The 27,880-nt window shown below is 51.3% G+C and overlaps 2 protein-coding genes across 3 annotated transcripts; both read left to right on the top strand.

Annotated features, from left to right (window-relative positions):
• Positions 1-455: 455 nt before the first annotated feature.
• PGLS (6-phosphogluconolactonase) lies at positions 456-6,177 on the top strand. Its single transcript, XM_072947404.1, has 5 exons — positions 456-792; positions 4,104-4,211; positions 4,498-4,599; positions 4,886-5,026; positions 5,814-6,177. Exons 1-5 carry the CDS (start codon positions 505-507, stop codon positions 5,949-5,951), a joined length of 777 nt encoding a protein of 258 aa, XP_072803505.1. The 5' UTR covers positions 456-504; the 3' UTR covers positions 5,952-6,177.
• Positions 6,178-9,461: 3,284 nt separating this feature from the next.
• NIBAN3 (niban apoptosis regulator 3) lies at positions 9,462-26,633 on the top strand. 2 transcript variants are annotated; one of them, XM_006199075.4, is made up of 15 exons: positions 9,462-9,516; positions 10,797-10,927; positions 13,184-13,309; positions 13,934-14,048; positions 15,767-15,934; positions 17,232-17,347; positions 17,431-17,535; positions 17,768-17,930; positions 18,539-18,729; positions 20,051-20,209; positions 21,291-21,407; positions 21,488-21,595; positions 22,423-22,534; positions 24,259-24,342; positions 26,229-26,633. In XM_006199075.4, exons 1-15 carry the CDS (start codon positions 9,462-9,464, stop codon positions 26,333-26,335), a joined length of 1,857 nt encoding a protein of 618 aa, XP_006199137.2. In that variant the 3' UTR covers positions 26,336-26,633. The 2 variants fall into 2 exon arrangements, with proteins under 2 accessions (XP_006199137.2, XP_031545305.2); XM_031689445.2 differs by lacking the exon at positions 21,488-21,595.
• Positions 26,634-27,880: the final 1,247 nt, after the last annotated feature.

Genomic DNA, 27,880 nt, shown 5'->3' with positions numbered 1-27,880 from the left:
GAAGAAATTCAACAAGCACATTTTCAGCCCCTACACTCTGCCATAAGTCAGGGGGCTTTCGAGGACTCAGTGAATAGAACAAATATCCTTGCCCTCATCAAGCTTATACTTAGAAGGTTCAGGAATTTCAAAGTCCATCAAAATGCGCCCTCCTCCAGGAAACCTCCAATCTCCTACCTCCACCTCACCACACCCCACGTCCCCTACTTCGGGTATCGAAGCTCTAAGCTTCCCTCTCTGGCCCTGCCCTGATACCCGGAGGTTCAGCGCAACTGCACGGGCTCTACCTGTCCGAACCCAAGAGGGAGCTCGATGAGGATGCAAAGAGTCAATGAGCACAGCCAGACCTACTGCCCGGCCCCGCTGGGACTTCACTCGTGGGACTGCGCATGTGTCAGAGGCGGCCGCCCGAAGGCGTCGAGAGCTGTGCGGCCGAAGCAGCCTTTGCGCAGGCGCACTAGAGGCCGCCGGGAAGGCTTCCGCCTCCCTGCCGCCGCTGTCGCCATGGCCGCGCCGGCCCCCGGCCTTATCTCAGTCTTCTCGAGCCCGCAGGAGCTGGGCGCGTCGCTAGCGCAACTGGTGGTGCAGCGGGCAACATGCTGCCTGGCGGGGGCCCGCGCCCGCTTCGCGCTCGGCCTGTCGGGCGGCAGCCTCGTCTCGATGCTGGCCCGCGAGCTACCCGCCGCCGCTGCCCCCGCCGGGCCCGCCAGCCTCGCGCGCTGGACCCTGGGCTTCTGCGACGAGCGCCTGGTGCCCTTCGAGCACGCCGAGAGCACGTACGGCCTCTACCGGGTGAGAGCTACGGGGGCCGCCGGGGGCCACGCTCAGAGGGCCCCACCCATTGCCTGAACCCGGCTACGGGGGCCAACGGGGGTCATTTCGAGAAGGCCGCGCCCGCCGCCTGAACCTGGCTACGGGGGTCATGCAGGGTCACACCATGCTCTCTGCCTCTATCTGGACTGGAACTGGGAATGGTCGCTGGGTTCCCTGCGGTCCCATCTAGGCTACACGTCCGGGTGGACCAGTGGGGCTTTGTAGCTCCTCTTGATCCTTTATCCGGTAGCCAGGAAGAGGGAGTGGCATTGGCCAAGACGTGGAGGTGAAACGGAGTGGCCCATTCCAGGTCCTAGAGAAGTTCAGGCGCCACAGCCTCGTAGCATGAAAAGGCAGAGTTAGGGAAGAGCCAGGCACGAGGGATCAGGTGTGGAAACGGCTTCAGTTTCCCCATTCCAACCTGGACGAGTTCTCAGTTGTCTCCATGCAGCTTGCGCGCTGATGACTTGGAGGCTGGTTATCTTTGGCCTGGGGCCCAGACTCCTATAGAATCAGAGAAACACTCCCCATTTTACAAAAAGGGAAACTGAAGTTTGGAGGAGATGTGGCCTGCCTTGACACCCCCGCCCCCGCCGTCTCCTACCCCCTGGGCTGCATCTGAATCAATTCTTCCTACCCCAAGGAGAAAAACCCACCCAGGGATGTGTGGGAGGGGTGGGTTTGGCCAGCTGCCTCAGCTCACTCAGGTCCTGGGTGTGCTGAATTCTCTTGAGCGGTAATTTTCTGTTGTTGTGGGGGTTTTTGTTTGTTTTTGTAATAAGCAGGAAGATTTACTGATTACCAAGTGCTTTATCTGTATCATCTCATGACACTCCACAATAGCCTATGAGGTGGGGGTTGTTAGTACCTCCATTTCATAAATAGAAAAACTGAGGCTGTAGTATCTCCATCTCCATAGATGGAGAAGAGGAGAGTCACCCAGTGACCAATGAGGGACCTGGAGTGTAAGCCTCCTGGCCCAAGCCTCCCCAGACAGCACCTGGGACACAGCTCAGGAAAGGGGCCCTGTTAAAGTCTGTTTTCCTGTGTATATTCCTCCAGAGCTTAATTAAAAAGTGAGTTCTTGTTTGTTTTTACTGTGCATGACTTTTTGATTTGTTTTAATTAGGAAAACTATTTTGCTCAAGTAACAAAATTCTAATGAAACAGTAAAAGAGAAAGTACAGATATTCATTGTGTCCAATTTCCAGCACTAGGGACGGTTCACTCCCAGGACTCACTGCGGGGCAGGAGGCAGGGGCACCAACACACAGGGCAGTAAATAAGGGAAATCCACTCAGAGCCATAACATAATGCAGCGCAGACAAAAGAGAATAGTATAAGATGGTAGTAAGTGCCAAGGAAGAGGTAGTGGGCATCCATCAGCCTGGGTGGTGGGCAGCGAGGGGCTCTGAGGAGGTGACGTTTGAGCTGAGCCCTGGAGGATGTGACAAGCTGCTCATAGGTGAGCTGGGGTAGAGGGGATGGAAAAAGATGGTGGGAACCACTGAGGAGTGATTTACTCCTGCCAGTTCCCCCATGAGGGGAACCATCTTCGTTCCCTGGGGTTGCCATAACAAAGTACCACAAACTGGGGGCTTAAAACAACAGAAATTGATTCTCTCATGGTTCTGGAGGCCAGAAGTCTGCAATCAAGGTGTCAGCAGGGCTGTGTACTCACCCTCCAAAGGCTCAGTGGGAGGATGCTTCCTTGCTCCTTCCAGCTTCTGGTGGTTCCAGGCGTTTCTTGGCTTGTGGCCACATCACCACAATCTCTGCCTCCATCTCTACATCACCTTCTCTGATTCTCTCTTTGTGTCCTCTGTTCTTATAAGGATGCCAGTCATTGGATTTAGGGCACATCTTAAAGCACAGTGACCTCGTCTTAAGCTATGACATCTGCAAAGACCCTCTTTCTAAATAAGGTCACATTGAGAGGTTCTGGGTAGAAATGAATTGGGGGGGGGCCACTAAGCAACCTGGTAAGGGATGCGAAGGCATTCCCTTTCTTGAGGGTGGACCCTGTGCACCTTGGGGCTCTCTAAACCTGAATGGTTCAATCTGCGTCATGGGCCTTCTGCTGTCCAGACTAGAAGGGTTAGCTGGGGCTACCTTTCTGGGGATGTTTACCGTGAACTTGCCTGATCAGCCAGCAGTTTCACTTCTAGGAACCTGCCCAACTGATGACACCCAGCCTTGAGCACCCTGGAAGCCCATCCTGAGGAAGAGGGAAAAGCTCTGAGCCTGCAGGGGAAGGGCAGCTAAGGTGGGGCGTCAGGTGACAGAAACGGGGCACTGATGCTCCCTCCTGGCTTTGTGGTACAGTCCTCAAGGGTGTGTGTAGATGGAAACTTTGGTCAGAGCAGATCTTTCCAACAATGGATCTGATCCTCTCCAGCTCACACACCCACCTTGGCTCCCCATCACCCTCAATCCAGAACCCACACTCCTCAGGCCAGCATTTGGTGGGGGCTCAGCCCCATGAGATCTGGTGGGTTAACCCATGTTCATGCCATCTCTCCTCTCTGCTCCAAACACACTCTATTTTTGCTGTTTCCCTGCTTTCACTTTGCGGATCAGCTCAGCATTGCCTTTGCAAAGCTAGTTCCTGTCTCAGAGGAGGTACCAAGGTGAAGGTTGCCAGCGTCCATCCCAGAGTAGATCAGAGGCCCTGGGGCTCATCACTGTGGGAGAGGGCTAGAGCCCTCTGCCTTGCAGGAGGCCTGACTCCGTAGTGCTTCTGCGTTAACCCCGCTGATCGGAGGCTGGGGCACCAGCTATGTGCTGGGCAGGCTCACCCTGTAGAGGCAACCCAGAAGAGAAATCGCTGCTTATCACGTTACATGCAGGGTACACAGTTACCAAGCAGGAGCATAGGGGAGGCATAGGCAGCGCTGACTGCTTAGGCAGCCTGAGGGGTGTGTAGAAGTTTCCCAGGCAAGGGCGGCAGCTTGTATACCTGATTGGGGCAGGAAGGTCAACGGGGCTTTGTGGAGGGCAGTGAGGGGCCAGGTTTTATTCTGAAGGCGCAGAGGACCCTGGGGGTTTAGAAACAGGGCAGTGGTGTGGCCAGACAGGTGCAGGCTGGGGCCGGGAGTCTCCCAATCACGATGGACTTCAGAGACCCCTGGTGGAATGCCACTGAGAGCCACCAGGATCCCAACTCATACAGGAAGTGGGTGTAATGACAGTCATGTCCTCATGTGGAGGATCCAGGTGGTCATGTGCATGCCCCCTGCCCGCCACAAACTGTGTTTCTGTTGGTGACCCTGTGCCTCTGTCTGCCGTAGACCCACCTGCTCTCCAGGCTGCCTATCCCTGACAGCCAGGTTATCACCATTAACCCCGAGCTGCCCGTGGAGGAGGCGGCTGAGGATTATGCCAAAAAACTGAGACAGGTGAGTCCCTAGAAGCAGCTTCAGGGAGACCTCATCTACCCAGTGGCCACTCGCAGGGGGACAGAGCAGCCCTGCCAGTGGCACTGAGTGATTGTTGCTGGCAGAAACTCCCCCTAGGGACAAATGGCAGACCTCTTGGAGGATCCCCCTTCTGAGAAGCCACAGCCCTGCTCGTGCGGGCCCCAAGTGCAGCCTGGCCTCTGACACCCTGCTAGTGGGCCTAGGTCTTCATATCTTGGCAACAATTGGGGACAACATCTCAGGACTGTCTTCTTTCCCCAATCAGGCCTTTCAAGGGGATTCCATCCCAGTTTTTGACCTGTTGATTCTGGGTGTGGGTCCTGATGGCCACACCTGCTCACTCTTCCCAGACCACCCTCTCCTGCAGGTAAGCACACCCACGAGGGCCCTGCTTGTGCCCAAGCTTCAACCTCCACCATCTGGGGCTTCTGGAGGGCTGGAGTGTTGGCAGAGTCAGCCTCTGCCAAGAGGCAGACCTGCTGGGCTTAACTCTTCTGAGCCTCAGTTCACCCATCTTAAAACAGGGGCCTTAAATCAGGTACCACAAGATTAGCAGGGTGGCATGGAATGATGGATGGACGGTGCCTGGCATGTGAATACTCAAGAAGTCAAGTGCTGTCCTCCTGTCTCCATCTTGGGCCTCCCTCCCCCAGGAGCAAGAGAAGATTGTGGCCCCCATCAGTGACTCCCCAAAGCCCCCTCCTCAGCGCGTGACCCTCACACTTCCTGTGCTGAACGCAGCTCGAACTGTCATCTTTGTAGCAACTGGAGAAGGAAAGGCAGCTATTCTGAAGGTAACAGCCGAGGGCCCCCTTCCCAAAAAGGTTGTGGGCATAGAATATGGCCTCAGACACTATTGTGCTGAAAACACCAGATCCCAAGATACTTCAGTAATCCTTGGGTTGAAGGGAAGATGAAAACTGCTGACTAGTTAAGTGTTAACAATTATGAGGTGAAATTGAGATGAGGCCAAAGCTGTGTTCAGAGGTAAGTTCAAGGCACTTAATGTGTACATGTGTGTGCACATGCACATATACTTAATTATTAAATAGGAAAGAATTGAAATAAACAAATCAAGCACTTAAGAATTAGAAAAAGGAACAATAACATAAGTCTAAGAAGAATCAGCAGAAGGAACAAGTGAAATTCAAATCAGAAGTCGATGAATTGGTTAATATTCTTAAGAGCTTAATGGTAAATAGATCCAAAACAAAGATAGACCTCTGGCATCATGCAGAATTCAGATTTCAGTGTCCATGAGTAAAGATTAGTTGGGACCCAGACACACCCATTTGCTAATGAGTCATCTGCTGCTGCTTTTGACCTGTAACAGCAGATCTGAGTAGCTGGGACAGATGAGGTGTCATCGGCAGAGCCGAAATAGTGACCCTGGTCTTTGCAGTGAAGGCACGCTGACCCCAGTATGAAGCAGTCACAGGTGACAGAAAGAAAAGGACCCTATCCCTCCTGATTGCTGGATGCTAGGACATGTGGGAAGGGCTACATCACCTCTTGTGGGGTATGAGATCTCCAAGGGGCGCCGAGGGTGCGGGACCCTATGCTTCTGCCCTTTCCATACAGCGCATCTTGGAGGACAAGGAGGAGAAACCACTCCCGGCTGCCCTGGTCCAGCCCAGCACAGGAAAACTTTGCTGGTTCCTGGATGAGGCAGCGGCCCGACTCCTGACTGTGCCCTTCGAGAAACATTCCACTTTGTAGCCGGCACCAGAGATGTTACAGCTGGGACCACACACAGCTTAAGTGGGCTGTGACCTTCTGGGGCTGGGCCCCGCTGCCAACATGCTCCGGGCTTCATTTTAGAAAAGCCGGGCGGTGCCACTGGAAGCCGATGGGATCTGCCACCAGCCCTGCCCCGGGGGCTTGGCCCGTGAGCAGTGGCTCTGGCCGACTCAGTTATTAAAAGGAGTATTTGTTTGAAAAATTCCCCACTGTCTCATGGTCCTTGGTGGGCAGCGGGACCCTGGGTACCCGGGTGGAGCGCCTGACCTGCATCCCTCATCCCAGCACGTGGAGGGCAGGGGCGGGCACCCCAGATGCGTTTCCTGAGGCTGCCACAGCAAAGCACCACAAACCGGGTAGCTTAAAACAACTGAAATTTATCTCACAGTTCACAAAAGTCTGAAATCAAGGTGTTGACAGGGTTGGATTCTTCAGGACTCTGCAAGAGAATCTGTCCCAGGCTCCTCTCCTGGCCTCTGGTAGGCCGGCAATTCTTGGCCTTTCTTGGCTGGTAGACACTTCACTCCAATCTCTGCCTCTGTTGTCACATGGCCTTCCCCCTGCGTGTGTCTCTCTGGGTCCTTTCCTATTCTAATAAGGACACCTGTCATTGGATATGGAACCACCCTAAATCCAAGATGAGCTCATCTCAGGATCCTTAACTAATTATGTCTGTAAAGACGCTTATTCCAAATCAGCTCACGTTCTGAAGTTCCAAGGGTTAGGATGTAGATGTATCCTTTTTTTAAAAAAAGTGTTAAAATACACATAACTTAAAATTTACCCTCTTAACCATTTTTAAGTATACAGTTCAGTGGTAACTCAATACATTCACATTTTTAAGCAGCCATCACCACCATCCATCCCCATAACTCTTTTCATCTTGTAAATCTGAAATTCTGTATCTATTAAACACAACTCCCCGTTCTCCCGTCCTCCCGGCCCTGGCAACCACCATTCTGTCTTTATGAATCTTGACTCCTCTGAAGTGCATCGTATAATTGGATCATAGGGTATTTGGCTTTTTGAGACGGGCTTGTTTCACTCAGTGTGATGCTCTCAAGGTTCACCCATGGTGCAGCAGGTGTGAATTTCCTTCCTTTTTAACATAAGCAGATACCACATTGTGTTTTTCCATTCATCGATCAATGGACACTTGGGTTGCTTCTGTGTTCTAGCTCTTGTGAACAATGCTGCTGTGAACACGTGTACAAATAACTCTTTGAGAGCCTGTTTCAGTTCTTTTGGATTTACATACAGAAGGGGAATAACTGGGTCATATGCATATGGTAATTCTATTTTTAATTTCTGGAGGCACCTCCACACTGTTCTCCACAGCAGTTGTATCATTTTACATTCCCACCAACCCAACAGCGCACAAGGGTTCCAATGTCTCCACATCCTCACTCACACTTGTTGTTTTCTGTTTTTTGGAGTGGCCTGTTTACGTACCCTTTGGGGGGACACAGTTCAACCCCTCACACTCACTTGGCCGAGTTCCCGCTGCACACACAGGGCCAGTCCTTACCTCTACATTTGGCCGTGCTGCAGGCCTGCTCAGAGCCTTGAATGCCCCAAGATGCTGCTTCTTTGTGTCAAAGCTGCAGCCTTTGCCCAGAGCATGTCTGCTCGTGGCCCACCTGTTAACTTTGCCTGGCTCCAGGGACCTTGGCGGCGGAGGCTGGTGGGCGAGGGAGGTGGGAATTGAAACCTCAAAGCCGAAACCACAGAAAGGGAAGTTTCCTTCAACGTCTTGTCCGGGTTGATTACCCAGATGTGAGAGGGAGGAAGTGGTATAGGACCTGAGTGGAAACAGACTGAGAAAAGCAGAGGAGAGGGTTGGAAGGAAATCAGCCCAGGTTGGGCAGCAGCAGGTGGCTGTGACCCCCAAAGCCACTGGCTGAGGCCAAGGCAGGGGGGCTGAGAAGTGAAGGGTAAGTGATAAGATAGGTACAGGTACCCCGTGTTGGGGGTCTTGCCTGGGCTACCTTTGAACCTAACGTTTGCTCCTCATTCACTCCCCTCCAATCCACCTGCCTGTGCTCTTCCTGGAATCCACCAACCCCATCCCCACCCCAGGGCCTTTGTATATGCTGTGCCTACTGCCCAGTATTCTCTTTCTTCCAGCTTTTTGCATGTCTTGGCCCTTTCTTCCTTCAGGTCTTGGTGCAACATAATCTCCCTGATCCCTCCTCACCCCTTGTATTTTCTATTTCTTCTTACTCCATTTTTCTCCCTTTCCCTTATTATCTGACAGTTTTGTTATTGTGCTCGCCAGTGGAGCATGGGAGCTGGACTGTGGTCTGTTTTGCCTACATCTGCATCCCCAGTGGTTAGCTCAGGGCTGGCACATGGCATGGTATGGAGACTTGTTGAAAGCAGAAATGAATCCTGGTGCATTGGTGAGGATTACAGTCAGATGTTCCTGGTGATTTAAACAGAGTGGAGGTCTAGCTCTTTCTCTGGAGGGAGGCCCCCCAGAACTGGTGAAGCAATGTCATGAGATCTTTGGGGAACCCCTCAAGTGACATCATAGTTGATTCATTGTCAAGTGAGTTTAACCTCATGCTCCAAAGTGACTGCTTGTGCTCCAGCCATTATGTCCATGTTCTGCCCACTTGAACTTGACACTCCCCTCATTTGAAAGCCTGTGAAACATTTGATCACATTTCAGCCTGAAGTGAAGACCAACCTTCTTCCCTTCCTGCTTGCCTTCCCTCCTGATTTCCTGCCTTCCCACTCTCCCTCGCTTCCTTCTTTCCTTTGCCAAACACTGATGGCTGCTTTGTGCCAAACACTGGAAAAACAGGTGAAGAGGTAGGGAGACCCAACTAATCAGACCCAGTCCAGTGCTATATGTGCTGATAGAGGACAGACTGGTAAAAGCAGAAACAGAAGGGACATGCCCCAGCAGTCCAGGGCACAGCAAAGGCTCCCCACCAGCTCCCCCTGCCCCAACACTGAACCCTGGGACCAGGTTTGTCTGTCTAGTTCTATCTTCCCAACCTGGGGCTGAGCCAGGGCTGGATCGGCTTAGGACCCAGAATTGCCCAGCATGGAGTGGGTACAGTGAGGGTGGGGGTAGGTACATCCCTGTCCACTCTGCCCCCACACACTAACAACTACTCGCAGGTCCTGCCAGATATCTGCCCTCCGCCTCCAAGGCCAGCTAGGACTTTTGTCTTCTACCTCCACTCCCGGGACAGCCCCTACAGAAACCACCAGCTCTGGGGGACTTGGCCCCAGGGGAACCAGGAGGACACAGGTGCAGGGTGGGTGGAGCAGGGCAGGGCGAGAAGCAGGCATCCCACACCCACACCAGGACCAGACTCTGGCTTCTGACCCCAGACAGCTGGCCTCCACAGCAGCCAGGTCCCTCACAGGCCACCCTGCTCCCAGGGTGCCCCTGAGCTGAGGAGCCTTAGGGGGTTGTGTGGAGGGGAGGGGTGTTTGCTTCACTCTCAAGGGAGTGCAGAAGACAGCAGCAGAATGGGCGGGCAGCCCTCCAGCCCCCTGGACAAGCGGCAGCAGCAGCACCTGAGGGGTGAGTGGAGTGGGAAGGGACCGGAATTTGGCAGGTAAGGTTCAGGGCTGGGTTGTCAGGTACACAGGATGCCCTATTAATGTGAATTTCAGATAAGCAATGAATATTTTTAGTATAAGTGTGTCCCAAATTTTGCATGAGGGCATACTTATGCTAAAAAAAGTATTCCTTATTTACCTGAAATTCAAATTTCATTGGTGTTGTGTACCTTTATTTGGTAAATCTGGTAACCCTACTCAGGGCATGGGTTCGGGGTGGAGGGCATGGGGCCAGGTAGGAAGTGCCCCAAGCCCAGCCAGATCTTCCCAGGTGGGCAGGGACCAATAGGCCCCTCTGTGTGAACCCCTGGATCAAGTCACAATTCCTGATTTGAGTCAAAGAAGAGCCAGTGTCCTCCATCCTCCGTATACACAGTTGAGCACTTACTGTGTTCTGGGCACTGAGGATATGGTGGGCTCATGACCTAGACCAGAAACAAGGTCAAGTTATCATTATACAAATAGATTCAATAAGAAACTGCAAAGTGTTGAATTATTTTTCCTGTAGTGGTTTAAACAAGATAAAGACGTATTGCTCTCTCCTGTAGAGGGGTACAGTGGCAGGCAGGCTGATAAAAGTGAGGCAACCCACTTCCTTCCATCTTATGATTTCTACCATGCATGGCTTCTGTGCCTGAGGTCACTTCATGACACAGAATGACTGCTGGAGTTCCAGTCATCGGGTCCACATTCTAAGCAGCAAGATAGATGTATATTAACATATAGGCAAGTGCACACATCTTCGGGGAACAACCTGAAGAACTTAAACACTTGTGTAATCATCTAGATCAGGATACAGAGCACTTGCATCACCTCAGAAAGTTCCTTTGTGCCGGGTGAAGCTTTTAAAAGATTTTGAAAATCAACCCAGGTAAGGGCCACAAGGAAACTTTCGACTGTAATGGATCTGTTCTTTTTCTTGATTGTGTTGATGATTTTATGGGTGTGTGCATGTGTCAGACTTATTAAATTCTATGCTTTATACGATTAAGGTGTGCTGGACATCTGTTATAAATTAAACCTGAGTCCTTTACCTTCAGGGACTCCCAACCACTATGTGGATGGAAACAGGCTGTGGAGGATTAAGGGTAAATGGAATTGGAGCATGTCTTTTTTGGGCAGTTTTGGGGTGCAGGTAGGAGCCCACAGGTGGCTTCCTTGCTTGTTCTGCCCTCACCCTCTGGCAGGTTGGGAAAGCCTGATACAGCCATCTCTTGTCCCCCCATTCTCTTGTCCTTGCAGGCCAAGTGGACATCCTGCTGAGGAACTTCCTGCCCTGCTACCGCGGGCAGCTGGCAGCCTCTGTCCTGCGGAAGATCTCGATAGAGCTGGGCCCTCAGGAGCCGGTGGGATGTCAGCTGCTGCACAGCAAAGTGGGTGCTGCGATGGGGGAGGGGGTGCTGAGTGGGTGAGTTTGGGGAGGCCGTGTGTTCGTTCAAGGGGCCCTCCTCTCACATTTGCCCTCACTGATGCCACGACCTGGGGTGACTATTAAAAATTCGTTCTTTGAATAGACGTTAGCTGGGCATCTACTGCGTGCCATATCGCAGGGCAGGATGCTGGGGACACAGTAGTGACTGAGACAGATCCTGCTCTGCCCTGCGGGGCTCACTGTCTAATTGGAGGAAATGACTAATCAATATGATGTTAACATATCGTGATGCAGGATAACTTCAGAGAAGTGCTAGGAAGACAGGAGGAAGGGCGGTGTTGGGGAGGAGCCTTACCTGGAGCTCAGAATGGGAGGGCATTCTAGGCAGAAGGCACAGCCAATGTGAAAGCCCTGACGTTGGGAAAGGCGTGGCCTGACAGAGTGCAGCATCCAAGGGCACAACATGCCCATTGGACCCCCAAGCCTTTGCACGTGCCACCCTCCTCCTTCCTCCTCATCCTTTGGCTGCTACTTCTTCCAAGAAGCCTACCTTGATTACCACCGCCCCCACCTGAGTCAGGCATCTCCTCTGGAACCCCCATCCATTGCTTCTCCAGCTCAGACCTGGGTCACACATTCGCCACCCCCATTTGTCTGCTTTGGGAGGACCGGGACCAGCCCTTGTCTCCCCCTCCCCCTGACCCCTTGTGTCCACATGGTGCCTGCACTTAGTAGAGGCTCAGAAAGTGTTTGTCATGACACAAAAGAGCCTGGAACTGCCAGGCCCCTGTTCCAAATGTCTCCTGAGCTGGCATATGGCGCCCAGGATCTCCCCATGCCCCGTACAACTTAGTCCTCACCAGCTCGGGTGACGGATTTTTGACCAGAGAGGAAACCAATATACAGAGAAGTGAAGTGACCTGACTGCGGTCACACTGCCAGCAACAGGCAGAGGCCTGATTTGAACCCAGAGCCCACACTCCTTATGACACTGGGTCCCCTGCCCCAATCAGGGCTCTGAGATTTTTCCTACTTCTCTCAGATGCCTCTTCTCCCATCTGTGCCTGCCCTGGGGTGGGGGCTCCCTGATACAGAGCCCCTCCCACCTGGGACTCCCCTTGTCCCGCTTGGGGCATCATGGGGCCTGGGGGTCGCCCCCGCCTGTGCCTTTAGCCACCTGCTGGTCCCAACCACTTGGGCCCGGGCACAGCTGACATTGAGGTTTAAGCAGCGTGGAGAGATTTCCCCTCGCTTCAGTTGGAACATTTTCTTTAATACTTATTTTATTATTTTTTCTTTTATTTTGTTTTTCTTTGGTGGTGAGGTAATTAAGGTTTTATTTGCTTATTTATTTAATGCAGGTACTGGGGATTGAACCCAGGACCTCTCATGAACACTAAGCACATGCTCTACCACTAAGCTATACCCTCTCCCCATACTTATTTTAGATATTTGCATTAGGTATATAATTCGTATAATAATGTTTTAACAATATTATAGTGAAAAATCTCAGATCTAGGAAGAAGGATGGAGAATCAGTTAAGAAACATCTGAGTTCTCAGTCTGTGCCGAAGAATCAAAACATCACAACTGCTGTTCGTTTAGTCATCAAATATTTAATGAGCACCAGCTGTGTGCCAGATGCTACTCTGGGACCCAGTGGTGAAAGAAATGCATGCAATTCAGGTGGCCAGGTAGACAGAAGAGGGACAAAGAAAACCAAACAAGGTGATGTCCCACCCTGCCTGAGGTAAGGGTCTGTGGAAGGAGGCCTGACTGTTTCTCATAAAGTTAAACTACACTGGCTCCACGACCCCACAATCCCACTTGTATCAGTTAGCTATGCTGTGTAACAATATACCACACAATCAATGCCTAAAATTATGCACGGTTATCGTCTTACAGTTGCTGTGGGTCAGGAATCTAAACAGGGCTTTGCTGGGTCCTTTCTTTCAGAGTCTCTCACAGGCTGCGATCAAGATATTGGCCAGGGCTGGGGTCTCATCTGAGGCTCAAATGGAGAAGGGCCTCCTTGCAAGTAAATTTGGGGAACTGAACAAATTCAATTTATATTTCAAAGGGCTGCTAACAAGTGCAGGCTGTAAGTGTGCTTGATAAAGAATAGCAACACTATACCAGCAGAGCCCAAGCACCCTGTACTTGGTGGCGCCCTGGTCACAGCAGGAGCTGTCTGGGTGGTCTGGATACCTGGATACTGGCCCATGTCCCTGACACCTGCCTGCCCATCCTCTCACAGAAGCTGCCCCGAGTCCGTGAGCACCGAGGGCCCCTGACCCAGCTACAGGGCCACCCACCCCAGTGGCAGCCAATCTTCTGTGTCCTGCGTGGGGATGGTCGGCTGGAGTGGTTCAGCCACAGGGAGGTGAGTGAGTGGGCCGCACCCCTTAACCTTTGGCCTCTCCATCCCCCAACCCCAGGATGGGTTTCAGGTCTAGTTCTCAGTTTACCCCACCTTTTTCTTCAGTCATTGACTATGAATGGAGGTCACCTGTGTGCTTGACCCGGGGGTGGGCAACCATCTCCTGTTGTGCCAGGTGGGTAAACTGAGGCCCAGGCTGGGAGTAGGGATTCATTCACGATTGTCAACAGAACTGGGGTTGAAACCATGTGACACTTTTGCATATCAGGCCCGTGTCCTGCTTCCCAGCTGCAGAATTAAGGCAGGTCACTAGTCTCCTTGGGACTCAGTTTCCTCTTCTGTGAAATGGGATGATGATTGTCTATGCCTTACGGGGTATGAGGATTTAATGAAATAATCCTCAGACAGCACTTGGTTACTGGCTTTGCACACAGTGGGTGCTGGCTGCTCAGCTATGGGGGAGGGAGGAGGGGAGGAAGGGGCGGGGAGAGGAGGGAGGGGTGGAGGCAAGGAGGTGGGGTGGAAGACTTCCCCAGCTAACCCCAAACCTTCCCTTAATCCCACATGCGGATATAGAAGCCACAGTTCAGACCTGTTCCAAGCCAGTTCTTTGGATGCCTTTTGTAGGAATATGAAAATGGTTACCGTCCTCTGGGCTCTACGGCACTGACAGGGTACACAGTCCTGACTTCCCAGCGTGAATATCTCCGCCTCTTGGATGCTCTCTGCCCAGACTCCTCAGGTAAGGGTCCCAGGGATCTCAAAAGCAGGTTTCTTCACTTTAGCACTGTTGACACTGGGGCCAGATCATTCTCTGCAGTGGGGGCCGCCCTATGCTTCACACAGTATCCTTGGTCTCCAACTACATGCCAGTAGCACCCTACACCCCAAGTATGACAACCAAATATATCTCCAGACGTGGCCCAGTGTCCCAGGGAGCAGCATTGCCTGTGGGGGAGCACCCCAGCTCTAAAAAGAAACACCTATTCTTGTCAGGGTGAGAGGTCACCAGAGCAGAATCAAAGTGGCAAATGGTAAGGGAGGAGGAGGGTATACTCAAATGGTAGAGCTCATGCTTGGCATACTCAAGGTCCGAGGTTCAATCCCCAGTACCTCCTCTAAAAATAAATAAATAAATAAGTAAACCTGATTACCTCCCCTACAAAAACAAAACAAAGTAACAAAGGGTAAAAACGATAAAATCTGATGTCAGCAAACATATGGGAAGAAGGAAACTGGTAGCAGGGGAATCACACAGACTTGTTAAAGGGTTTATTTGTTCAGTCCAGTGTTTCCAGGAGGGTTCTCCTTCTCTCCCTCCCTCCATCCCTTTCCTCCCTCTCCACCCCCTGCTTTTTTCTTCTTCCCTGCCCCCCTCCTCCTCTGGCTGAATAAGTAAGGTGCAGCATAACTGGGCTGTCATGCACCCTATAAGGACCTGCATCATCTCATCACTAACTACCCTGTTTCACAGATGAGAATATTGATGCCAAGGACTGTCACACAGTTAGTCAGGGACAGACCAGAATTGCACCCTTTGCTTCACTGCGAGGCTACCGCCTGCCTAAGGATGCGAAGATGTAGCAACAAGAGTCTTCAGAAATGTTGATGATGTTGAAAACATCGGAATCCACCCAAATACCCATTCTTTGGGGTTGATTGAATAAATTATGGCCTGGCCCTTAGAAAGCACGTTGTCCCAGTCAGAAGCAGGAGCCAAAAGGCCAGTTATAGACCAGAAACGTCCACCTTGTTTTAAAAAATGCACCCCACACAGCTTTGTGCAGATTTAAAAATCTGGAGTAATATCCCCCAGACGGTTCATAGCTATTATTATCTCTGAGGACTGAGGTGGAAGGGCTGGATGACCAGGACCAGGAATCATCCACCTTCTGGATTGTTGTCTTACTGCCGTCTATATGTATGACTCTGGAAATCAGAACAGAACACCAAGGATTTAGGAGACCCCAATTAAATTCGTCAAAATTAAATCCACTCAGTTTTGTCCTCCCAACAGCTCTAGGTCATCGGTATGACTTTTTAGCCCATTTTACAGGTAGGAAAACTAAGGTTCAGGGAGATGCAAAACTGTGCCAAGAGCTAGAAAATGACCTGGCCGGACTCAAGTCTGGGCCAAGCTGACTCCAGCACCCCACAGCAAGCAGGGCTCAGATCACGTGCCAACTCTGACAGATCGTTGGCCCAGGCTGCAGTGTTAAGGAGGGTGCTGAAGCTGGGAAGCAATGCTTGGATGGATTGCTGATGTCTTCCCTGGGCACACCTCCCCCTGAGACAAAGCTAAAATAAGGATAGAGCAACTATAATAGCCTGGCTCACACTTATTGAGAACCTGATGGAGTCTGGAGCTCCTCTAAGTATTTCATGGTTATTTTCTCCCAGTGAATGAATGACTGTAGAGTGGATGAATGAATGAGGATGTGACCTCCTGTCTTCTTTCAGGAGACCATGCACAGGAAGAGCCTGATACCCTCTTGGAGATGCCTGTGAGCTTCCCCTTGTTCCTGCAGCATCCCTTCCGCCGGCACCTCTGTTTCTCTGCGGCCACAGGGGAGGTGCAGCGTGCCTGGAGACTAGCCCTGCAGGGCGGCATCCGGCTTCGTGGCACAGGTGGGTCCTGGGAAAGGCAGGAGCTCAGAGCCTGGGTTCAGATGGCTCTGCTCCTGCTGGCTGTGAGATCCTCTGCAAGCCTCAGTTTCCTTATCTATAAAATGGACTGTGGGAGAAGACAGAGACACAACCCTGTGGGAGCTTAGCTGGGGGATCAGGAAGGGCTTCTCAGAGGAGGGGATGTCATAGCTGGGGTCTGAAAAAGATAAGGGGCCAGCTAGGTCAGGTAAAGAAGAGGAACAGTAAACAACAAGGACTTACTGTATAGCACAGGGAACTATATTCAGTATCTTATAATAACCTATAATGAAAAAGAATATAAAAAATAATATATAACTGAATCACTATGTTGTACACCAGAAAATAACACAATATTGTAAATTGAGTGTATTTCTATAATCAACTATACTTATAAAAAAAGATACATTCATCTCAATGTTTAAAGCAGCACTATTTACAATTGTCAAGATATGGAAGAAACCTAAGCGTCCATCAACAGATTAACAAAGAAGATGTGGTGTCTATCTACAAGGGAATACTACTCACCCATAAATAATGGAATCTTGCCATTTGCAGCAACATGGGTAGACTTGGAGGGCATTATGCTAAATGAAATAAGATAGAGAAAGACAAATACTTTTATGTATATGTATTACCACTTATACGTGGAATCTAAAAATACAACAAACTAGTGAATAAAACAAAAAAGAAGCAGGCTCAGATATAGAGAACAAACTAGTGGTTAACAGTAGGAAGAGGGAGGGGGGAGGGGCAATATAGGGGTAAGGGATTAAGAGGTACAAATTATTGCCATAAAATAAGCTATAAGGATATATTGTACAACACAGGGAATATAACCAACATTTTATCATAACTATAAATGGAGTATAATCTTTAAAAATTGTGAATTAGTATATTGTACACTTGTAATTTGTGTATATAAAAACGTGTGAATCACTATATTGTGCACCTGTAACTTATACAATATTGTATATAGAACAAAACAAAACAAAACAACAACCCTGGCAACTGGAGACTGCAGTGGGACCTGGGCTGTGACTGCCCGCAGGGAATGCCTTTTTCTAAGTGGTATAAATGCCCCACATGGGCTGGTGATGGGCTTAAGGGAGCACGTTCCCGGCTAAGGGCACTTCTTGGGCAAAGTCTGGAAGTGGGTGAGACTTGGCTGTTGGGACCTGGCGAGGAGGTGGAAGGCTTCCTCCTCAGGCGATGGGGAGCCAGGTAGATATGAGAACAGGGGAGGGGTGGGCGGGCACTGAGGAGCCGCCACCCTCAGTTCTGCAGCGAAGTCAAGCCCCCGCAGCCCGTGCCTTTCTGGACGCTATACGGCTCTACCGGCAGCAGCAAGGCCACTTTGGCGACGACAACGTGACTCTGGGCTCGGACGCCGAGGTCAGTGCCCGCGCAAGGCCTCACCCGGGACCCCTAGGACCCCTCTCGGTCCACCGTGGCAACCATGGTCTCCACTCCCGCAGGTGCTGACCGCGGTACTGATGCGGGAGCTACAACCAGCGTTGCGAGCCCAGACCTTGCCCAGCCTGCGCGGAGCCCCCCGAGCCCGGGCCTGGGCCTGGACGAAGGTAGGCGCGGGGTCGCGGAGGTGGGGCAGGGACACGCAGGAGACCGCGGAGAGGCACAGAAACCGGACCTTGGTGCCCAGCTTCGCCCTCCCTGCGACTGTCGCCAAACCTCTCTCCCCAACTCTCTGCGTCTCTGTCTCTGTCTCTGTCTCTCTGTCCTCTCATCCCCGCCCCATCTCGGGTTTCTACCGCGCCCCTGGCGGTGTGGGGTCCCTTCCGACCGTCTGGGCAGCTACTAGACGCCGTCCACGCCGCCGTCCTGGCCGGGGCCTCCGCGGGGCTCCGCGCCTTCCAGCCAGAAAAGGACGAGCTGCTTGTGGGCCTAGAGAAGACGATCCGCCCGGACGCGGACCAGATGCTGAGGCTGCGGGCGCGCGTGGCTGGGAGGCTGCGAGGTGAGGTCCGGGGGCGTGGCCTGTCGGGGCGTGGCCTGAGTGGGAAGGGTGGGGCCGAGAGCCTGAGAAGAAGGGGTGTGAGCTGCGGGGCCTTTGGTTTGGGACCCAGCAGAGGCCGACCAGAAAGGAAAGGGCGGGGCCTAAGTAGGAGAATGGGCGTGACCTTGAGGCTCTCGAGGGGGCGAGACCGGGGCGGGGTTAAGAGGGAGGGCGGAGCCCCGGAAAGAGGGTGGGCCAGGAATAGAGCAGGTGAGACCCGAGACCGAGTTGGGAGAGGAGCGGAGGCGTTGGCGGTAAGCAGGCCTGACCCGGGTTGTGGGTTGTCCGGTCAGAGGTCAGACGGCGGAGATGGCTCCCACTCAGCTCAGTAACAAAGAGACCCGGGTTGGAATCCCGACTCTACCTTCCAGAGTGAGCCTTTGAGCCGATCCCCATCGCACTTGAAGCCTCCGTCTTCTCATCTGTAAAACGGAGTAGGAGAGGTTGCTCAGAGTCTGCACTCCCGACCACCTAGCCCTGTTGAGCTCAGGGCCGCACTCCCTCCCCGCTACCACCCATTTGCGGAGTACCTAGAGAAGACGATCCAGGCCAGTGTCTTCCACTCACAGCTGCAGTCCAGGGCCCCCTTGATTCGTGCCTGCTCAAGAAGGTGGACGCGCAGCTGCCCCGGCTCACTCAGACACTGCTGAGCACCGTGGAAGCCGAGCTCGCAGCCGTGCAGACCCTCCTAACCCAGGGCATGGGCCGTCTGTCCCGCCACCTGCGTGGGAGCCCCTCGGGCACCCGACTGCGGAAGGAGGTGAGCTCTAGTGGATGGGGGTTCATCGGGCCTATGGACAGCAATATTAACTTTATAGAAGAGTTGCGTGAACATTGCATCTTGATTGGAAAATCTCTGAACTTTGCTCTAGGCTACTTTTTACTTACGGTGGACAGCCATGATATGGTCACTGTGGCACAGATTATAACATGAGGGAAATGAGTAAGATGACATGATTAGCATTTTAGTAAGATCAGTCTGGAGTTACCTTCCTGGCAAACTCTTCCTCCTCCCGTTCTCCTGTTTGGTCACAGCCCACCCCATCCCCTGAGCCAAAGTTCTGCTCCACGCAGGTCAGCTCAGTTCTACTGATGTTAAATGAGAGCCTACCAGGTATCAGGAAGCCTTCAACTTGTTAAACCTCTGTTGACCTTTAAAATAAAATAGCCAGTTATTTTACCAGCAAAATGTTTTTTGGGGGAATAGCAGAGGAATTGCAATCTGGGACATGCAGGCTACAGCAAAATCACAAGCAAGCTCAGCAAAGGAGAGGAACAATACTTTGTAGAGAAAAAGGAGGATGTTAGGAGGGGCTGCTTTGAAGGAAAGTCCACTGGAGAAAAGCAAGAGTGCAGGGTGGTGACAGCTTCTCATTGGCTAAGCGGTGGTAGTTTCCCACTGGTTGGGGCTGTTGCTGGGAATGAGAAAATCTTCCCCTGCTAGAGCGGTAAAGTAGTGACCTTCTTCTTGTTGGAGATGCAAGGTGTGCTTCTTCCTGCCTGGGATCTGCAGAGGGCAAGGAGTGGCAGTGCATGAGCACTCCCCCTTCAGGGCTTTGAAATTTCATTTTAAGTGAAGTTTCCCTTTACTGATTTTCACATCTCCATCTCAAAATCACCTCCTCTAGAAACTTCCCCTGGTCCTTTCTGCATCTGCTGCTGCCTGTACGCCCCTCCTCCCAGAAGTGTTTTCACACCGCTGTAGTTGTTTGTCTATCCTCTGTCTCCCTGAACTTTTCCGTGAGCAGGTTGAGAGAAAATAGCATGTTGGATTATTCCATTTTTGCAACCATAGGACCCAGCACAAAGAGAGCATCAGGCAACAAGGTGCAACAAGGATCTGAGTTGCCCATTTCGCCTCAGTCATGGCAGTACCACATGCTATTTTTTTCACATTTTACCATTTTATGCCCATCACCCATACCTCATTGTAACTTTTATTATGCATTTTTTTGGTGATAACTGAAGTGGGATGTGTTTTCATTTGCATTTCTCTTTCAATGGATTGGCTGTGAGGTCCTCGGCCCCGCCTTTCCATTGGCTGGTGGTGTTTTTCTCACCCGACTGCCATTGGAACGTAGGTTTACTCATTTGGGGAGATGCCATGGGACCCAGAGTTGATGCAGATCTGCTACCGTGAGGCTGAGCGGAGCCAGGGACGCCTGGGGCAGCTGGCAGCACCGTTTGGCTTCTTCGGAACACAAAGCCTGGTATTTGGAGCCCAGGATCTGGCACAGCAGGTGAGGATGAGTGGGAGACTGGGAGGCACAGATGGCAGCCTCCACTGAGCAGGTGCCATGTGTGTGCTGGGGAGCCCACGATGACCGACACAGACCTGGCCTTCCTTTGGGCCCTCCCAGGCTCCCAGTGTCATGAAGACATGAGCTCATGACCAGGCAGTGACTATGCATGGTGGACAGGGTTTTGGTGGGGACATACAAAGGTGCTATGGGAAACCTGGGGAGACACTTGATCCATCTCCAAGGTTGGGAGGGCTTCCAAGAGGAAAGGACCTCTAGGCTGGGGCAGCAAGGGGGAAGAATGGGAATGGGGCATCCCCTAGGTAGCGTGGATAGTCCCTGGGAGGTGAGAGAGCTTGTCTGCATTTGGGGAAAATGAAGCAATTTAGAGACACTGGGCTGTAGGTTTGAGGAGGGCAAAAATGTGGGAGATGTGCCAAGCGAGGTGGCAGTGGGGGACTGGATCAGGGCCTTGAGTATGGGGCTAAGAGGGCTGGGCTCTGTCTGAGGGCAATGGGAGCCACAGCAGGTATGTGAGCAGGGCAGGGCGATGACCAGATTCACAGTTTTTTAGAAAGCCATGCCTGCTATGGGGAGCAGTGGCTGTCAGGGGCAGGAGTGGAGGAGGCATGGAGAAGGTCTGAACCAGATTGGGTTGGTGGAGAGAAGCAGGATTGTTTTTTAAAGGTAAAGGGGATGGGACTTGCTAATAGACATGGTGAGTGAAAGAGACAGGAATTCAGAAGACCCAGAGCTGCCTGGCGTGGTTGTTCAGTTTGTATACTGCACAAGAGCGCTCAGCCAAGGAGGCTGAACTCTGGGCAGCACTCTACTCCCCAGGTTGGGCACCCTGGCACCATCCTCCAGAGGTTTTCTGCCACTTTGCACATAGGTCCCCACTGATTGGATGAGCCCCAGGTCCTGAGAGGAGGAGGAGGGTACTGTTTCTTGAGACAAGAGGAAGATTGGGGGAAAGAGCTGGTCAGGGCAGGCTGGATGCTGAGAAGGTTTCAGCCAGGCAGGCATGGGCTCCAGAAACAGCATGGGTGCCTGGGGCTCATTCCAGCATCTCTTCTCACAGCTCATGGCTGACGCTGTGGCCACCTTCCTGCAGCTGGCCGACCAGTGTCTGACTACAGCCCTGGACCGTGACCAGGCTGCTCAGCAGCTGGAGAAAGTCAGGGGGCGTGTGTTAAAGGTGAGGTCCATGGGGAGGCCATGGCAGTGGCCCTGGGTGCTCAGATGTTTACTGGACCAGCTGCCCTGTGTGTCACGCAGAAATTCCAGTCGGATAGTGGCTCAGCGAGGAGGCAGTTCATCCACGGGTGGCTGCTCTGCATCTTCTTGCCCTTTGTGTTGAGCCAGCTGGAGCCAAGCTGCAAAGCGGTGAGCTGATGGAGGACAGGTCCTTTAGAGCAATCAAGCGCCTGTATCTTTCTGTAAGGTGGGAAGAGTGTTCTCTCCATCACAGAGCCACTGTGACAATTAGAGACTTTTGTTCCCTGAGCCCTGGGGTTAAATTGGATGGCTCTTCTGGGCTCCCACAATGCCCTCTGCTTCTCCCATGACAATGTTTAGTGTCTGCCACTTGAGAGCTGGGATGGGGTCCCATGCGTCGCATATCAGCAGGTGACACAGGCTTCAGGGAAGGGAGTGGGGAGAGGAGGAGTGTATGTGTGTGTGGGGGGGTGCTGAGTGGTTAGGGAGGCTCTCCCTGAGATGACACTTAAGAAGCAGTGAACTGAAGCCATGAGCCACGTCCCAGGGAAGGGTGTTCCACGCAGAGGGTCCAGCATGTGCAAAGGTCCTGAGGTAGGTCTATGCCTTGTGTGTTGGAGAAACAGTGAGGAGGCAAGTGTGGCTGGAGCTTGCTGAACAAGGGGGTAGGAAGGAGATGAGGACAGAGGTCTCAGGAGCCTGTCTACACAAGGCTTCGGGGCACCAGGAAGTGGTCCACATCAGGGGTCTGGCAGGAAGTGTCTGTAAGGGGTCCTAGCAGAGACACCTGTACTATTCCTATTGAGGGGTGATGTGCTTTGTTTTGTAAATTCTCCACAACAATCTGAGGGAATAATGAATCAAGGAGTTCATTTTAAAGATGAGGAAACTGAATTCTAAGGATCCCCAGCTAAGCAAGGTCAGAGCTGGGGTGTGAACCCATGTCCCACATAGCCCACCCCTCCAGCCCAGCCCCTAAACTGCCTTGCTTCCAGGAGCTGTCTGAGTTTGAAGGGGAAGTCCTTGCTGTGGGCAGCCCTGCCCTGACCATCGAGGGCATCTATGAGGAAGTTGTCCGGGGAGTCCTGCTGCAGAGGATCAATGGAGGTGAGCCCCGCCCCCTGCAGCTCAGGGGAGCCTGGTGAGCCCTGGCTGTGTATTCTGAGTCCTACCTGGGTCCCAGTTGCCTCTCACTTCCTGTGAACACCAGCCCTTTGACTGAGGGCCGGGATTGGGACAGAAGGGGTCTGGGGTAGGTGAGCCTAGAAGGACCATGTTGGAGCCTCCCTGAAGGAGGGGACATTGGAGTAAGTTTTGCAGGGTGTGTGTAGGAGTTCTTAAGATGAGAGAAGGGAGGCAAAATTTTAAAAACTGGGGATAGACATCTACTTTAAAAAAAATTATTTTGGAAGAAGTAATTAGGTTTATTTGTTTATTTTAATGGAGGTACTGGGGATTGAACCCAGGATCTCGTGCACGCTAAGCATGCGCTCTACCGCTGAGCTATACCCTTCCCGTAGACATTTACATTTATTCATTCAACAACCTCTCCCTGCTTTATTCTGGGCTGGCATCGAGGCCCCAAGAGTACTTGGAATCGACTGAAGGTCAGCCTCTCAGGATTTCCTGGGCTGAGAAGAGCTTCCTGAACCCCCTTTTCTCCCTCTCACCTCATCTCTTCCCTCATGACCCAATGTCTGGGACCATGGAGAGATGGAGAGACTTGTGTACCAGCAGGGGGATGAACAATGTGTATGGTGATTCAGGGAATGTCACAGCATCCACGTGGCTGACACAGGAGGAAGGAGAGGAGACTGGAGGCTGCTGGGGTAGCCATGCAGGACCTTGAATGACAGGCAGAGGAGTTTAGACATTTGGCAGCAGGCAATCAGGAGCCATGGAGGGTGTGTGAGCAGAGAACAACAGTGGCCAGGCTGGAAGCTAGGGAGGATGCTGAGGGTGTGGTCTTGGGGGCAAAGATGGACTTGAGCAGGGGTAGCAACCAAGGGGACGGAGCCCAGGCCTGAGGAGGAGGCAGAAGCCAGAGGCTGTTGTTGGCCTGGGGTGTCACTGAGTGCATAGGAGTGACCACAAACCTGAGGATGGTGCAGAAATAAAGGAGAGGAGCCCAAAGAACCTGATTTGAAGGACACAAAGAGGAAGAAAGGATGCAGAAGGAGCAATTGGAGAGATGGGAGAAACCCAGACATAGCAGGATTCTGGGAGCCAGGAAGTAAAGGTGACAAGTGTCCTTGGTCTGTGGGTGGCCAAGCAAAAAGAACCCGGTTCCCTTAATTTTAAATGGAAAAAGGCTATTATCTGATTGGAAAAAAATTTTTTTCAGAAACAGGTTTCTATTCCTAGAGGTTTTACATGTCCTTGAGGGGAGTTGGGGGTTGGGGGGGGCCGGCTTCAATTGATTTGTGATGGCTGCTTGGAACACTGTGTAGGAAGGTGGAGCAGGTAGCATCCAGGCTCAGGGAAAGTGTGGGGATGGGCTAGCAATGTCTGCCATGGGCAGAGGCATGGAGAGAGGCTCATGTGAGCCACTAGTTTAGGGTTCCTGGTTGAGACATCTCCTCCATCCTTTGCCCTCTGTGACCTCTCTGGGAAAATTCATGAAAACCCTGGAATGCTGGGGTTTCTGCAGGTGGGCCCAGGAGTTTATCTCTTTTGTTTTTGTTTTTTGTTTGTTTATTTGGGGGGAGGGGATTAGGTTTATTTATTTATTTATTTAAATGGAGGTACTGGGAATTGAGCCCAGGAACTTGTGTTTGCTAAGCATGCTCTCTGCCACTGAGTGGTACCCTCCTCCCCATCTTTTATTTTAGAATTGACAAAAGCCCTTGGTGCCAGCAACATGTCCTGCACTCTGGATGGCTGCTCGGAGGCTCCATGGGACCAGGCAGGTGCAGGTAAGGACCTCACAGGTTCTTACCCCATGCCAGTGAATTGCTGGCGGGGTGGGGGGGGGGCAGTGTTGGGTATACGAGATGGCTGTGAGCGTGGATTCCTGGATGGAACAGCATGCACCTTGTCTCCTGACCTTGGCCACGTTTGTGGTGAACTAGGGCAATGGGGAGCCACAGAGTGTGCCTGAGCTACAGAGGTATCCTCTGACATGCATTTGAATTTGTGTCCCATCTCTTCTTGCCAGGACTCTGTGGGGACTCTCCCTGTGGCTACTGGTTCCCAACACTGGTGGGAGAGGTTGTGGTGATGGGAGCCTTGGGTTTACCTTGAGAAAGCTCCCTAGTAAGATGGGTGCAGGGAGCTGTGCTCAGGGCCAGGGGAGCCCAGCTTCCTATAGTGAGCTGCTTGTTGGAGCAGTAAATGCATCTAGGGCAGAGGCTGGCACTGGTGGTGGTGCAGGGATCCTGAACTCCAACCCTAAGATGGAAATATTTCATGGGGATGTCCCTGAAATGGGGCAGGAAACAACTGAGCCAACTAGAAAAGGACCAGTGGGCAGGCGGCTTAAAATCTGGATGTTCAGAACCCAGGGCGGATGAAGGGATTCTAGAGCAGCTCACAGCTCAACCCCCTTGGGTATCACTGCTTGGAGAGCCTTGTGAGTCCACCCAGTTAAGCAGCTCCCACATTCTTCACCCACAGAAACTCTGAGACAATAAATGTATATAGTTTTCAGTGGCTAACTTTTGGTGTCATTTGTTATGCCACAATAGCTAACTAATACACTCCCTAGCTGATTTGGGGCAGCAGCTCATAGTCCGTTGCTGCAGATAAACTGATGAATATTTACACTTACTGGGATAATATGAAGATTAAACAGACTTCTGAGGGTTGGGTGGAGGAATAGCTCACTGGTAGAGCACATGCTTAGCATGCACACTGGGTTCAATCTCCAGTACCTCCATTAAAAATTAAATAAAATATGACACAAATGAAGTTATCTACAAAACAGAAACAGACTCACAGATATAGAAACAAAAAACAGCAACAACAAAATAGACTTCTGGGTGTCAGAATCTCTGGGGATTTGCAACTTGAGGATGAGGGATTGTTGATGGGCCGCTTAATCTATTTAACCAGAACCTAACTGATGGTGGGGTTTTCTTCTAGTCGTTTGCACTAACAGCTAACACCACAGTGAATAACCTTGTATATATTTCTCCTGCAAGTGCATGTCCTTGGGTAAATCCCCCAAGGTGAAATCTCACAGTTTACAGCATGCATGTTTGTCATTTCAATGGCAGTCTCTAGAGTGCTGTCCATCAGGGTGGTCCCATCTGGTGCCCGTCATCTGTGTAGAGGTGGCCCATCTCCCCACAGGTTGAGCTGATTTGGGATTTCTCAGATCTTCTGGGTGAAAAATTATGTCTTGGCATCGTTTTAATGGTAGACCTTATTGGGGATGAGGTGTAGAATCTTATCATGTGTTTAGGAGCTTCTCTGTGAACCTCCATTTCTCTCCGTGACCCACTTACCTGCTGGGTGCTTGTACATTTCTATTACTTTTTTGGGGCTGGGGGTATTAGATTTATTTATTTATGTATTTTCAAAGGAGTTTCTGAGGACTGAACCCAGGACCTCATGCATGGTAAGTATACACTCTACCATTGAGCTATACCCTCCCCGCCCAATTTTTTTTTTAATAGAGGTACTGGGGATTGACCCCAGGACCTCGCACGTGCTAAGCATGCATTCTACCATTGAGCTAAACTCCACCCCTTCTATTACGTTTTTATTGTTAAGCCTTCATTTATTGGGTATTTATTATGTGCTAGGTATTTGATATGTCCAAACATTTTGGCATCCTATGATACTTCCCATTTTACAGATGTGGAAACTGAGGCTCAGAGAGGGACTTGCTCCAGGCAACCAGGCTCCAGCACCGAGATCCGGCCACTCTGCCCACTGCCTCCTCCAGGGACACTCCAGAGCTGAATCACTGCCCACATTCATTGTTGTTTCCAATGGATAAATGTCTACTAGTGGAATTTCTGAGTCAAAGCATATGTACCATTTCAAGGCTTTTATAACCCCCCCCACACCTCCACCTGACTCCTCTCCAGAAAGGATATGCCTTATTTACTCCCACCAGCAAACATTGTGCATATTCTCCATATCCTTTCCAAATACTAGGAATTTTCATAAAAGAAAAAACTGACAATTTGATAGACATACAAATTTCATTGTTTCATTTGGAATTTCTTTCATGACTAAATTGAACCTAAAAATATGTTTATTGACCATTTATATATTTGTGTGTTTATACGTTTTGTTTTAGTGAATTTCCTCTTCATGGCTTTTACCTACTTTTGTCTTCAGGAGATTTTATCTTTTGCTTATTGATCTCTAATAACTCATTGTATATTAAGGATATTAACACTTTGTTCTACAGGCTACAGATTTTTTTTTCTCAGCTTCCTGTGGGCCTTTTGGGTTTGTCTACTTGCTCTCAATCTTAATTTGGTATCAAGTTTCCCAGCTGAGAGTAGAACTTTTATGGCTTCCTTCTGCTTGCCAGAAAAGTCATCTGTCCACTGGAGGTTGGTAGCTTCTCCACATCACAAGTCTTCCAGCTGCTCTGGAGTAGGTTCCGGAGGGATTTCCCCAGTGTTTTTCTCAGTTCAGCTTTCAGAGAGGGAAATGCACACTCCATGGTTTCCTCTCATTCTGCCCGGGAATTTTCATCCTTCCTTGAGAGAATGAGACTTTCGTCACTTTTCCTGACTTTTGCTCTACTGTCCTTTGCCCACATTGAGGACACACTATCTGTGCCCTGAATTTTACTTAACAATATTGAGCCTCTCCCCCACCACTCACGTGAATATAGATTTGAGCATCATTCTTAAAACTTCATTTTTAAGAATGCCACGAAAATGATCAATTAGAAAATAGATTATTGGGTAACAGTCTTCTTGTAGCATTTCTATGGGAACGCCCACTTGCCTCCGGAGCGCGTGCTCAGCACGTTCCATCTTCACATCAACTTTGCGGGGTCTTTATTTTACAGATAGACAAACTGAGGCCCACACAGCAAGCCCACGCGGGGGCTGGATTTGAAGCCCAGGTCTGGGGACACAAGGGCCCGTGCGCTTAGGACCCAACAACCCCTGAGAACATCCCAGGGAGACTGAGAACTAGCAGGTTGAAAACTAAAACTCATGCTGCAGCAGAGGAAACTGAGGCTCAGATCTTTCGAGTCCCAGACCAGATAGTAACTATTCAGGTGCGCCTGGTGACACAGCCAAGGTCTTAATGCAAATGTAAGTTGGACGGAAAATCAGTTGAGGAGTTGAGGGTCCCGGGGGCACTCGCCAAGAGGCAGGGCAGATTCTGAGCTCTGACACTTTCACAGCACAGACCAATGTTCCGAGCGCTCCGCGTCTGGATGGAGGGAGCCAGGACCGGGCGTAACGGGCTGGCCAGCAGACTGACATTGCACTGGGCGGGCGGCTGCTGAGGGCTGGATGCACTTTGTGTCTT

The sequence above is a fragment of the Vicugna pacos genome, chromosome 22 (assembly GCF_048564905.1).
Source record: "Vicugna pacos chromosome 22, VicPac4, whole genome shotgun sequence".
Taxonomy (NCBI): Eukaryota; Metazoa; Chordata; class Mammalia; order Artiodactyla; family Camelidae; genus Vicugna; species Vicugna pacos.
The sequence above is the reverse complement of the archived record's forward strand: the minus strand, read 5'-3'. Positions and strand labels throughout refer to the sequence as shown.